This window comes from Cheilinus undulatus, linkage group 5 (assembly GCF_018320785.1).
Source record: "Cheilinus undulatus linkage group 5, ASM1832078v1, whole genome shotgun sequence".
Taxonomy (NCBI): domain Eukaryota; kingdom Metazoa; phylum Chordata; class Actinopteri; order Labriformes; family Labridae; genus Cheilinus; species Cheilinus undulatus.
The window spans coordinates 46509205-46523384 of record NC_054869.1 but is presented as its reverse complement, the minus strand read 5'-3'; the positions used below and the strand labels follow the sequence as shown (position 1 = coordinate 46523384).

The 14180-nt window shown below is 38.6% G+C and overlaps 1 protein-coding gene across 1 annotated transcript in view; it reads left to right on the top strand.

Moving 5' to 3' along the window:
* Nucleotides 1–7717, top strand: part of specc1la (sperm antigen with calponin homology and coiled-coil domains 1-like a) — a 31333-nt gene extending 23616 nt beyond the window's left edge. The window contains exons 14-16 of the mRNA XM_041787053.1: nt 2901–3017; nt 3121–3180; nt 4786–7717. Of these exons, the coding sequence (XP_041642987.1) occupies nt 2901–3017; nt 3121–3180; nt 4786–4875 (267 nt within the window). The 3' untranslated portion in view covers nt 4876–7717. The remainder of the gene's footprint in view (nt 1–2900; nt 3018–3120; nt 3181–4785) is intronic.
* The last annotated feature ends 6463 nt before the right edge of the window (nt 7718–14180 follow it).

Sequence of the window (14180 nt, the reverse complement as noted above, 5' to 3'; positions counted from 1 at the left end):
TCAGCAGATTTGATCTCACACCATCCAAAGGCCTGACTCTAAGGACAGGAGCTGTAGATGATGCTCAGTGAAGGTGGAGTCCTGGCCGATTTGGCAAAGCCTGTGTGGATAACAAAGTGCAGTTCAGTTAGGACAGCTCTCTCAGGAAACACACATGGTTTGCGGTTTAAAATTTTTCTCCTTCTCAGCAGTTATTGATTTGTTTTCATTGCTATTATTTATGTATGGCGGTGTGGCTGTTCTGGGATCCTCCTGCCCTTCCACAAGTCTACATTGAAAGCATCAAGCAGGAACAGCACAAAAATATTACAATATTATTTGTGCAGTATTAGGTTAAGCACATTGTGTTTGTTAGAGATGTTCCAAGAACTTTATTTCCTTCCCGATATGATTCTGATACCAAGGTGTTGGGTATCGGCTAATACAGAGTACTGATCCGATATCAGTATGAAATTTCTGGACTCACTGTGCAGACTAGCAAATTATTTTAGACCTATATTTGACTCAGATCACGGCATAACAACTAGTATCATAATGTACAGCATTTCTGGGACCCTAAAGTTGTATTTCTGCTGATTACTGAGTTTTACTGCTAAATATTAAAACAACAATTGTACAGGGGGCTGCATCACAGGCTCTCTCTCTCTCTTCATTATGCTCTTTTCAGGCAGCATCGCATGGTTACAGAACAGCCTGCCATTGGCTGACAGACCCTCACAAAGGGTAAACAATATGGCAGTTAGCATTCGAGTTGGTGTTCGAGCTAGCAGTAATAAATGGTTGTAATTGGATTAAAATGGATAAAAAGAGGTTCAATATCAGGTTTACTAGTGTGGATTTAATCATTTAAGTCCCCAAAAGTCACACAAGTTCCAGACTCACTGAAAATGCCACTGCAAGGGATTCAAAGGCATCAATAGCGTCAATGGGAACAAACAATGGCTAGCTTCAGGAGGAGAAACAAGTAAGAGGCGGCAATTTATGGTTCAAAAGTTATTGAACTTTTGATAAACTGTTTCAGTTCTTGTCGTGTACGACAGCGCCTGTCTGGAAGGCATTTTAACAATCAGAGAAGAACTGTCACACAGCCACCATTCTTTGCTGCTGAAGAAAGAAGCCAGTGCAGAAATGCAAAAAAATTGCAGCACGTCAAGTGTCCACTTGAGGCTGGCTGCAGTGAACGCCAGAAATCCCATACACAACACATGTTAGAAAGCTGTTTTTAAACAAAAAATAAAATGGTTTACAGCCTGGTTCAAAAAACCAAACGTGTCTCATAAGCTGATGTATTCATGTCCTCTCACTGTATGGGGGGGGTTAATTTTTTTTTTTTTACTACAATTGTTATGATTTTATTTTAGGAAAAACCTCACTGCACACTGATTGGCGCATCTCATCTCATTGACATTTAGCTCGACAGGCAGACCCTACCTCCAGAAGGCTTGCTTAGCTGACAGGTAGTCGAGCTCAGTGGGCGGGCTCTTGTCTGCCGTAAGGTTGATCCAAATTTCAGCTGAAACAGCGATTTTAATATGGAAGCAGCCACAGATTGGCTTCCAAAGCTGTTTGAGTCCGCCTATTATAATCAAACGGCTGACCTCACACAGGCTTTGTCCAATTCCTTCTCCAGTCTATGGCATAAACTCGTCTACTCGCCGATACCAATGCCTGCATTTTAAGCAGATCTATTTCTGATACTGATTCAGAATCGCAACGACCCTCATGTTTGTCTATACTTGTTACTTTGGATGACCAATTGATGCAGAAAACTTGATAATTTATGACTTTTTCTTGCCACTGTAATGGAGTCAGATGTTTGGTATTTGTCTTAAATATTTAAATGAAGTAAAAATAACAAATTCTCCCTAAAATGTAGTATGCCATTAAACCACGGATACTGGAGAAGTGTGCTATAAAACACGCTGTTTGCTTCATTCTTTTCTTTATCAATGGGACTAGTGTGAAATGTTGAGTTTGTTTTTGGAGTGACATTGTAAAGCTGTCACGCACAGAGGCAAGCAAACAATGTAAAATATTTAAGAGCTACAGCAAAACATCAACCACATTTACGATTCCAAAGAATCAAACTCATGAAAACCTTTATTGCTCCTTTGTTGATGTCCTTTTCCTGTTTGTCTTCTCTTTTGTTTCCGTCCATTGTGGTGGTGTTGTGGTTGATCATCTCGCCCTCGTGTTTGTTGGTTGTGGGATTTTGAAGGTGTTTTTTAGAGACTTGACCCAAATTAAAGAAGCCTGGTGTGACTTTGTCACAGGTAGATGAACATTGAAGCCTTGTCCTATAAACAACAGAGCTAAAACGACAGTCAACAGGTGGTGAGGAGTCACTCACCAAACTAAACGGATGTTTGCTCCTTTTATACGATGTAGGCTGTTGTTATGGTTACCATAGCACCTCAGGTTGTCTCCAGGAACTTTGCAACATATAACACATCCTGTGTTATTTACCAGATAGCAATACACGGCTTTCTCTGAATCATTTCATACTATTTGATTACGTCTGGTTTTGATACTGAGATCTTTCTCCATCCCATTAAATAAAGCCACAGGCACAGATTTACTGCCTCTGCAAAGGTCACACTGCTGATGGTGGAAAAGATGATAAATATGATATGGATGAGTAAAGCTGGTACTCCATATAAAGTCTTTAGACTGTTATCACCTTCTCAGTGGTAAATCACTTTAAGAAGTGTGATTATGGCTGAATTTATGGTCACTATAATATTATTGGACGTGTTGTTGAAAGCCTGAGTGGTTGGGAGTGACAGTAATGACCTGAGGTAACATGTAGCACAGAAAACTTGATTTTTCACCGATATACTCCATGAATGTTAACTTTATGTCAACTCAAATTTTAAATGTCCTCCGGCTTTATTTTTCAGAACATTGACATTACAAACTTCAGCAGCAGCTGGAACGATGGACTGGCCTTCTGTGCCGTGCTCCACACCTACCTGCCTGCACACATCCCCTACCAAGAGCTCACCAGCCAGGAGAAGGTGAGTACAGCTCCCTGGAGAGCCAAGAGCTTTACACAACTATGACAGTATGATGAGCACTGATACACTGACAGACATAATCATTTTAATTTCTTCTTTTCAGAGGAGAAACTTCACTTTAGCTTTCCAGGCTGCTGAAAGTGTGGGCATCAAATGCACTTTGGTAAGCTTTATATGACTTTATCATGGCTTAATCTAATGAAATATGAGTAGAAAATGCACTTTATGTGTAGAGAAAACACAAACTTGGCCAGATGTGATGTGAACTGCCTTTTAGAAATACTGTACAATAGTATAAACACTTAATGGTTGAAATAATATTTTTTCCCTTATGAAACATGTTGATGAGTTGCATTAGTGTTCAGCCATAACATTTTTTCTTGACTCTGAATTTCTTATTTTATTCATTCTTTTTAACTATGCCCTTCTCACTCATTACATCCATACATTTTAAATATAGACATAAGTCAGTGTAACCATTAACCAGAGCAAAACTGTTGTTTTTATTCAGTTGTAGGGTGCTCATTTTAGTTCTGCTTTTGACCTTGTAAATCCTCTTTTATCGGCTGATAAGAAAAATTCCTAGCTGTGTTGCTACATAAAACTTTGGCAGATTGGTGTGGTAAAATAAAAAAGTCCTAACTGTTAGCTTTGAATAGAATAATCTGTTAAAATACATCACATTATAGCTTTGTCAAAGTCATTAAAGATCATAAATATTGCAGCAGCCTTTATTCTGTAAAGCCTGATAATCCATGTATCATTCATTTATTTGATATTTGATTTATAATTGAATAACAAATTAATAAAAAACAGCAGTCCATCTGATTTCATTATTCATTCACTTAACTCTGTGCAGGTGTCGTGCTCAGAAAAGCACAGGATGAGAAAAATCAGATCAGGATGATGATGCTGTTCGTGCTTATAAAAGGTGCTGGCATCGTTTGTGCTCCATATGTCACATTTACAGTAAGCTAGGCTCCTCAGTGAAGGGCACACGATTCTTGGGATGCTTTTCTGAGCACAACGCGTGCACCGCAAATAAATAATGAAACCAAACCGACTGCTCGTTTTTTCAGGCCGTTTTTTCAGTATTCGATTCTTTGATCCAAACATAATAAAATAGATAAATAAATAATTTCTTGTTTATTTGATTTTGTTTCAGAAACAGAAATGAGAAAAGAAGCCATTTTTTCATTATTTGATTTAGTTTTAAAAACATTTAGATTAAAAACAAGTAATTTTTTCTTTTAATTATCAATCAGATATCAACTGAACAAATGACACATGGACTCCTGATATTTTGTTAATTGCACTAACTCTGCAAGAGTAAGTTGAGGAGATTACAACCATTTTTGTGTCTGTACAGTTGATATGTTGTAACCTGAAGAAGTTAAGCCAAGCTTTTCAACAGGGCAAACAAAAAAGGCAGCACAAATCTACAAATTTGAACAAATCCAGAAACACTTTAGAAAACATACAGAAAAATATGAATATTTAGGAAATGAATGAGGCACTAACTGCTAATTAACATACATAAAATAGATGTTGAAACAAGCTGATTAATGAGTGACTAACTGCTTCACTGGGGAAGATGATGAGTTACTCCTCGTTAAATTTATGGGGTTTTTAATCACTACTTAGGAGATAAAGACTGTTTGATAAGGTACTCTAACTGCTCTTGTTCTGTATTTATTACATTTATTTATTACTAATTTCATGTTTGCTATTATTTTTCCCTCTGTAATGGTGTCGTTTTCTTTTCCAGGACATAAATGAGATGGTGCACACTGAGAGGCCTGACTGGCAAAGTGTCATGACTTATGTCACGGCCATCTACAAGTACTTTGAGACCTGACTACATGGTCTCAACCACCCTGCTCATGCAGCACAGTCAGAGCCACACTAGCCCTCCTGAGCTCTCCATAGCCAACTGTTATACCTCACCTTCCCCCACACCACAGCGACACCCAGTTACTGCATGACAGTTCCCAGCATTAAGTAACACTAAAGGCAGACCACAACCTCAGCGGTCCCACACATACAGCTACCCTATCCTCCATGCAGTGTAGAATAAGGGCTTGCCTATACATCTACTGTGGTGAAGTCTGATGAACAAATATGAACTGATCATCTCTGCCTTCAGTTATCTTCTGAAGAAGCAGCATGAAAAAGAAACCAAGTCTCAGTGCCTTCTACCTGGCTTATATTCCATCCCTCCTTTTCCAGGTATTTAATTGGAATTCCTGCATTCCTGACTTCAGCGTGGTTGTTTGCCATGAGAGTGGTTTTCATCAGCAGTTACACTAATTTTTCTTCAGTTTGTGGATATTTTGTGGAAATTAGCAGCTTTCACAGAGTATCAAACCATAAGTTAGTCATGTCGGAATTCCCTAAAACCCTGAAGATTCTCTCTGAAAGGAATCCAGATAGACACAGCCTTTTTGCACCAAGTCTTCCAGACGTCACAGTACGATATAGATGCCTCTCTTTTAAAGGATAAAGTGCCTGTGTGAGTATTGATGCAGGAGACCAGAGTGGTAGCTCCTGCTCTGGGCCAATCATTGTGGAGGCATTATTTTTTCACTACAGTTTATGAAACTGAAGATTCAAGAAGGTGTTGCCAAATGTTTCAAAGCCTTTTGATCATTGATTTCTGGCTAGTGCATTATCAGGACCTACGGATGCTACAGAGAGCTACTACATCATCATGAAGTTGTTTTTAAGCACAGAAATATGCCGTATTCTGTTAAAGTATCTATACAAGTACTACACATTTTGCTGAGTAGCACTTATACTCTCTCATGATGGGTTTTCACTTAAAGATCTGTTTAACTGAGCTAACATTTATCTAATGCATGTGGAGGGTAACACTCCACTATTTCCTGTGCTGGTTTGCATTATAGAGGCTTACAGTTACCATTTTACTCTGAGCATATACCATAAAAAGAGCACATATTTAAGAATCTGAATCCGGTTAAGAGCATTAAGTCTGATAAAATGTTTTTGATCGAGGATTAAATTCTGTCTAAACAGAGAGCCTTAAGTGAAGTCTGCATGATCAGTCAAACTCAGCATATAGGATTGATATTTGTATCTCTTATATGTATTTTGAACTAAAAAACTCAGTAGATTATCACCAGGAAGCCGCCATGTTTTAGTCTGCACTCAAAGGGCTTTAGTGGTCCTCTGCCCATACTATTGCCATGCATGAGTCATCCATCAAATCACTATATTATGAACATGATCGCACTGTAGGGTGGAATAAAGTAATGAAGATGTTACTCTCAGTGTAAATCAAAGTGAATGTAGTCATAGAGGCAAAAAGATGGCGTGTTGAGCTGATTTTATAGAGAGCTCAGAGAGAGAGAGATAGAGTCTACCTGGGTGAGCACTCCTGGCTGCACATCCACTTCATATCCCAATATCTCAGTGATCACCTGAACCTTTCACTCTTTATATGCAAATAACATAGAGCCCAATTCACCTTCAATAGCCTTTAAAAGCAGGAAATAATGGCGACATACCACAAACACCACCTCTGTGTTAATTACCTCTATTTTTATGTACAGAGACTCAACTTATAAAACACGGTGTTAAGCAAGTAGAGGTAGAGCTTTAAAAATGAGACTGGTTTGTTTCACGCCATCCAGAGATAGTAATTGCAAGCATTTTTCTCCTAAGTCTTTGTATAAATGAAGAAAACTTATAGGATAAATCCTTTCTGTTAATATCTATGGTTGGTGTTATTCACACAATGCAGATATTTTGTTTTTGTTGATGCTCCATGTAGCCTGGTTTATGCATTAAATGTCAAAATTTAGCCAAAATCACCTGGTCCAACTGTTTAAATGCTCTGTTTGTACATGCTTTAATGTTTTATGACATGAGTCTCTGTATACATAAATTGAAAAAATAAGAAAAACAAAAAAGGGTACAGATCTGCCTCATTGGTTGCTCGTGTTCACCGTATGTCTGCATTATTTCCTGCTGTTAAAGGCTATTGAAGGTGAATGAGGCTCCGTGTTTGTTTGTATGTGAAGAGGAAAGTTGTTCAGGCGATCACTGAGACACTGGAATATGATGAGGATCAGACCAGGTGTGAATAGTGATACTTAGAGCTATATGGATGTCAACGGACAGGACTGCTCACCCAGATAGGCTCTCTCGCTCTCTCTCTCTGTCTCTCTCTCTCTCTCTCTCTCTCTCTCTCTCTCTCTCTCTCTCTCTCTTCTTGCAATCTTTTTGCCTCTATGACTACATTCACGTTTTTTCTTTTACACAGAGAGTAATGTCTTTGTAATTTTTCTCTTCCCCACTGGTACAATCATATTCATAATATAAAGATCTGATGGGCGACTAATGCGTAGAAATACACCTGGTTAAGGACTGCTGAAGCCCATTGATGTCACACTATCCAGTGAAATCAAAACAAGGTGGCCTCTTAGTGAGATCTTAAGTTTGAGTTTCCAAATATGCAGATATCATGGTTTTTTTTGTTCAGTATAGATTTAAGAGATACAAATATCTATCCAATGAGAAGATGTCTTATCATGTAGGGTTCCTTTTAAACTTGATCTTGAATATGTATGATTCATTATTTGAATACCAGCCGAACAAAATGTATACATGAAGTCACTTTTGAAGTTCAGTGTCATTGAGGAATAATTCCACTTATTAATAAATTCTTGTTCACTTTCTTTCATAAATTTAAATGGGAAGATTGAGACGGCATTAAACGTGAAACCAAAACCATTTGGTTAGCTCAGCTTACAATTAGGTATGTAGCAATACTGATAACAGTGTTGGTGCTGACTCCAAGTCTAAGAACTAGTGATCATAATGCATTACTGGTACAGTACTCAATATTATTTTAATCGGCGATCATTTAACTCAAACAAGCATGACAAACGTAGGGCAGGCAGCACTATGCACAAGAAAAGTTGTCAAAATTTAGGCTGAGAAACACCTGATGAAAATAAAACAAGCTTTCTAAGTAATTCTAAGAACAGTCCAGGTATTATTAAGTATTCATATTTGTACTTGGTATTGGTGCCCAAATGTAAGTACTAGTATTTATAGGTGGTCTGAAACAAAGGGGTGCTGGTGCATCCTTCTTACAATAAAGACTGGAAACAGGGGAATCAGCTATAGCTGGACAGAGAGGACAAAAATCAAGTCCACTGCAAAAGCTCAGTACCTAAAATGTTAAATATTCGATGCTGCCTTTTTTTAAAATTTGAAAACAAAAAAGATCACAGTCTAACACTTTGGTGTAAAAATAAAAAGAACTAGATATGATAAGGAATAAAGTAAAACCATGCAAAGTGAAGTCTTCTCATTTAAAACTTGGTATGAAAGTGAATAGATAATTTTCCAAGTTTTTGTCTGTAACATCAGCAGTTGATGGATAGCTATTTATTTTGCTCTTTGACCTTAATAAGTAATTTGATGATTGATTATGACATTGACTTAATTTAGTTTTTTATTTCACTGACTTTTGATGTTGAAAGTCACCAACTGTCACTACAGCAACGCATGGTATCGCCTAATGTCCAATTTGTCACATTTCATGCAGCAAATTTATTGTTGCCGGTAACTCTTTACAACCCCCTACTGAGCATTAAAAAACTTTCAGGAGAAAAAATTAAATGGTCAACAACCTGATTCAATGTAGTTAGAATTGACACCTTTCATTGTTTGATTATGTAAAGAGTTTGTCAGCAGTTGATTGTCATTTAAGTGCCAAAAAACAATATTAAACTGGGTTTCAAACCAGTGGTTCTTAACTGGTCAAGCCTCAGGACCAAACCCCCTCCCTAATCAGAAATCATGACCCCTGGGGTGCAGATGGCTTAGCAGTTAGCTTGTGGCCCGGATTCAAGTCCAGCCTGTGCCCCTCTTCCTGCATGTCTCTCCCCTGTCTCCACTGTCTATATAAAGGCATTAAGAGCCCCAAAATATGTCTAAAAAAAAAAGATATCGTGACACAAATTTTCGAAAAATTTTCAACTACTCAAAATTATTTAACCAAAAAATGTTGCAGTTTGGACCTTAGAAACATGACTGATTTCCATTTCCCATGATAATGTTTCCTAGAGAGCTAGAGAAATCAACACTATTTAGAAAAAACAGCTTTATTATCCCAAGATAATAAGATGTATGAGTCAAAATCTTGAGAAAAGAACCAAAGTCAACTCATTACCACAGTAAACTTGAGTTAAATAAAATGGGAACACTTTATTTGAAGGGGTATAAGTAAGACTAACATGACACTTTTACTCACATGAAGAAGGCTTTATGAACGTTTGTGAGTGTTCTCAGTGTCATTCGGACAGTTATGTCACCTTTAATGCAAAGTTAACATTGCTTGATCCTTTTTGCTCCTTGTCCTGTAAGGTAAGGCTGGAGCCAGCTGTCTTAGCCTAGCATAAAGACTGAAAACAATAGGGGAGAGTGGGGTAAGATCCACTTTTTACTTATGTGGCTCTCCAGTAAAAGATACAAGAAGGCAGAATAAGCAGACAGAGTGCAAGGTACACTGAAAACTCCCACTCTTGATTTGGGATGTCCAGTGGCCCAAATGGACTTGAGCTTGTGTACTGCTTTTCTAGGCATCTGACAACTGAAAGTCGCTTTTGCACTACAGGTCATCCCTACCCATTCATACCTTTTACTCCATTCACTCCACATTCATACACTGACCGCAGAGTTTGATATGAAGATTGGTTATCAGTATTAACTAATCCCATTCCTGTTCACATGGCATCAACAAAGCAGTGGGAGCAAAGGGGGTTAAATATCTTGCCCAAGGGCCCATCAACATCTGACTACAGGAACTGGGGATGGAACCCACAATCAACTCTACCTACTGAGCCACAGTCCCCCCATACAGATATGGGCATGGTCTTAATTTAGGAGACATAATTGACCAAATGATACTTGATGACAACATTCATAAACGTTCGTAAAGCCTCCGTCATGTCAGTCTTAGGCATAGCCCTTAAATAAAGTGTTGCCAATATACAGTAATGTGCAGAAGTTTTAGGCATGTTTGGGATGAAATTTCAGGCTGAAGTAAGGCATGTAATGGCGAGTACGCCCACCTTAGGGGCCCCATCGGGTGAGAAGAAGGATTGACACAACCCAGGTCATGCTCTGGATGTCTTTGTACATTACCAAGGTCATGGGAAAATAATCTGATGAAAACAAAACAAAAACTACAGCGTTAGGGTGGAGTTATGGGTAGAAGTGGTGCTTAAACATAGCCCAGGGTACTGTTCGGGCAGGTAGGAGGGTTGCCACAACCCCCTGGTTGTCGTGTGTATGTTCTAAGCACCTGATAACTGAAAACTGTGGTTGCTGGGCATATTACCAGGGGTGCAAAGACCCGGACAAAAGAAATGCTGTTAAGCTCGACCTTGGCTGCTGAGCGACACACACAAATGTGTCGACACTTTCTCTGGCCGCCCTTCCTCCTCTCTTCAGCCCAGGGTTGTGGAACATCAGTACCTGAAGAACCATTAACGCTCTACATGCCTAAAACTTCTGCACAGTACTGTATATATAGATATATATCCACTGTATATCATAGAATCCTTACCAGTAGTGTTTTTTTTCAGTGAACATTCACTACCACTGAAAACAGCTTCATGACCTTTAGGTCTCGACCTGCTAGTTAAGAACCACTCCCTTAAACCATGTATTTAATTCTGCTTCTACATGCTTAATTTGGGGGATGTAGAGGTGTTACCAGAGTGCTGTCTGACTGCTATTGTGTCTGTTGTGCCTCAACATACCATGCTGACTCTATTTATTTGTGTAGTTTCTAATTATTGTGGTGAGCTTATTGCTTTTATTCGTGTCTTATGAATTGATTCCACAGAAGTTGGTAGCTGCACTGAGAACAGCTTTTTTCTATCCTGCCTTAACAGTGTAGCCGGAGCTTCTGCGAGTAAAACTGTGACATTTCAAACGGCAGTTATATATCTTCTTCTTGATTGTGCCTCCTGAGAAAATGACCATAGAGAGGGATTGTCACACATCAGTCTAGGGGAAGCTGGTTGAAATCGCCCACACGTGGTTAAAGTGACTACAAACTGATCTCTGATATAGTTCAGATGAAGCTGCCAGACTTTCTCACAGCCACATCAGAAACTAGATTTAAGTGTAGATTTAGAAGCACATCCTGCTGTGTCGTTTGCCATGCCACATCAGCACTACATGCACAGCTTCAGAGACATTCACTTATTTAAAGTTAGCACAAGAGCCTGCAACAATAACTTGTTCTTTTGTGTATTGAGAGTGTGAGTGAGTTTAAACACATTCAAAGGTTTTGGCTCTGTAGATAGGTGTGAGTGATGCCATGATGTTGAAGATTACTATCAGCCAACTCTTTTATTGTGTTCTGCTTGATTCTGCCTCTGGCCCCTGTGTTTAATGGCTCCTGACAGGAACTTCAGAAAGATCTGAATCCTCCGTCTTGGGCATGGAATGTGTTTTGATCACGCTTTAGTGATCCTGGGACATTACGAGGTCCAGCTTTGGAGATGTGGAGTGATTGATGAACATTGAGCCTGGCCTGCTGAGGCCAGACAGCTGGAGAAAGCTGGGAAGCACATTCCACCTCCAGACGATTCAGCCATGAGGGATGTTACACTGTTAGAGATCTGAGAGGATGCTCTTTATCACAGAAGGCAACCAGAATGTGAAAAGTGCATTACACCTTCCTTGGGTCCACTTCACCATGCTTTGTTGTTTTTGTTTACTTGAAAATGCTCTGAGAATTCCACTGAACATGCTTTAGTTTGTTCTGTTTGTTTCCATGTTGCCTTTTTCACCCATGCCGTATGTTTTTGGTGTGGAATTTTTTTTTTACACTACATGCAGTGCTGAAATGATCCCTTGGCAAAGTTAAAGCTGAATGAAACAATCTGTTGTGTGTCTGTGTGTGTGTGCCTAAAGGGACTAAGCTACAGTATTAAGTTCACACTATGATGATAATCAGTTGTACAAAAGTGCTGTCTGTTTTTGCGTTGCTTTATTTTATCTGGCGGAAACATTGAATAAACATTAAAACAGACGTGTGCCATCTTTGTCTGAACTAGTGGTTTCAACTTCCTGTGGGTCACAAATGCATACTTATTTTAATTTAGATTCAGTTTTACTTTGAAAGAAATTAGACCTTAAGAGGTCTGATGCAGACTATCCTGCATCCAAAAAATTGTGTAATTCTTTTTGTGATTTAGTTAAAAAAAAAAGTAAAGCATGTATTTATTTTAGAGTGATTAAACAGTGAAGTATTTTAGACACTATTTTTGTTGTAATGATGATTTCAGCTTAATGCTCATGAAAATCAACTATCCAGTACTTAAAAAATATTAAAATATTACATTTCCATTTAAGGCCAATCAAAAATGATTTGTAACAGAAATTTTAACCTGAAAGTCAGCCTCATTTCTGCACTTTTTAAAAATCTGTGCTCTTGCACCAATCACTGCTTCAATGCAGCAATCCTTTTTTTATTGGTTGATTTAATATGATATTTTGTCATACTGTGTTTCTGTTTTAAAGAGCTTTAATCATCAAAACAATAAAGCTTGAAATGCTTCACTTTATGTGTTACGTATCAACCCCAACCTCAAATTGATACTATGTGTAATGGACAAAAGGGAAATACTGTGCTGCATTGTTAGTAGATTTAAGTGAAGCTTTTGACACTATAGAACAGTGTTCATCAACTGGAGGCCCGGGGGTCACATTAGGCCCCCAACGGCTTCCCATCCGGCCCCCAGAGGATTATTAAATTCAGACATTTTGAGAGGGCAAAATGTGGCATGCTGGGTTTTTTTTCTTAAGGTTTAAAAAAACCCTTCAAACTACGACTTATCAAACTAGAATCACATTAGTATTTTCTGTAATTTAGCATGGTGAACACTTAGTATTGTTATCTTTATTGAAGTTGCAGTTTTTTGCATCAATTTTCCACATAAGGCTCTTTAAGAGTGCAGTTTCCCCCTCTGAGAATCTTCACATATCTGTTTCCTGCACATATCTTTGGCCAATCACAACACAGCATACTAGCATCAATAGCAGTGATAGTCATCAGGAGGGTGCCTGTAATATGAGCTAAAGCAGGTTTTGATGTTTTGGGCGTTACATGCATTTCAATGGTAGACAGGTCTGGCCTGCACTCTTTAATTGTGAAGCCAGGCTGTTGGAACTCAAGGCACTGCCTTGCTTAAATAGGCAGAGACACGACAGAGATGTCTGGATGGAAGCATATGCTGCTCTAAAACTTGTACATGCCTCATAGTTTTAATGACGCCTTTCAGAGATATGAAAGTTACCCATGTCATGGGCACTAATAAACCCCAACACAAGGCAAAATTGGAGCACACTCAAATGATTCAACTTTCTTCAGCGCTGAAGAAGACTGCTTGTCACTGCTTCAATCAGAAGTGAATCAAACATTTTGGAGCCATTAATTGGTGACTTTATCCGGTGGTATAGTGTTGTATGCAGAGGTTGGTATACTCTTAATTTATATACTCTTTAGAAGTGGGTATACTCTTCATTTTAAAGTGGTTATACTCTATGGTGACACAAAATAAGTGGGTATATTCAGGGCTATAGCACAGATGGGAAAAGGGTACTGATTACCCAGGCCCACAGTAGGGAGGGGCCCTTGAGGAGCCTGCAGTGAAAAGTGTGTTTTTATCTATTTTTTCTTAGTAATTAGTGTCATTATTGAATCAAAAGCTACAAAATGAATTGGTCAACAGACTGAAATGTGTATCAAATAGAGTAAAATAAATACTGGGGGGCCTCTGCTCCTCCCTTAAAAATGTCCAAATGGTATAGTCCAGCGCTGCCAAATAATGCAAGTAAATTCAGTTTTACCACAGTAAAAACATTGCTCATAAATAGGGAAATTATGCTTCAGAAATACATTAAAATGCATATATATTTGTAAAAAATGACGCAACATTTGATGCTTGGCTAGCCAGTTTTGGGGGGGGGGTAATATTCTTTCTGGGGGGCCAAAATCCCTAGCTATGCCCCAGGGTATACTCCATATACCCCGTATACCCTGCATTACACCACTGACTTTGTCACTGTAAGCCTAAACTTAAAACTCAGATATTCAGTTTAAAAAGGGGA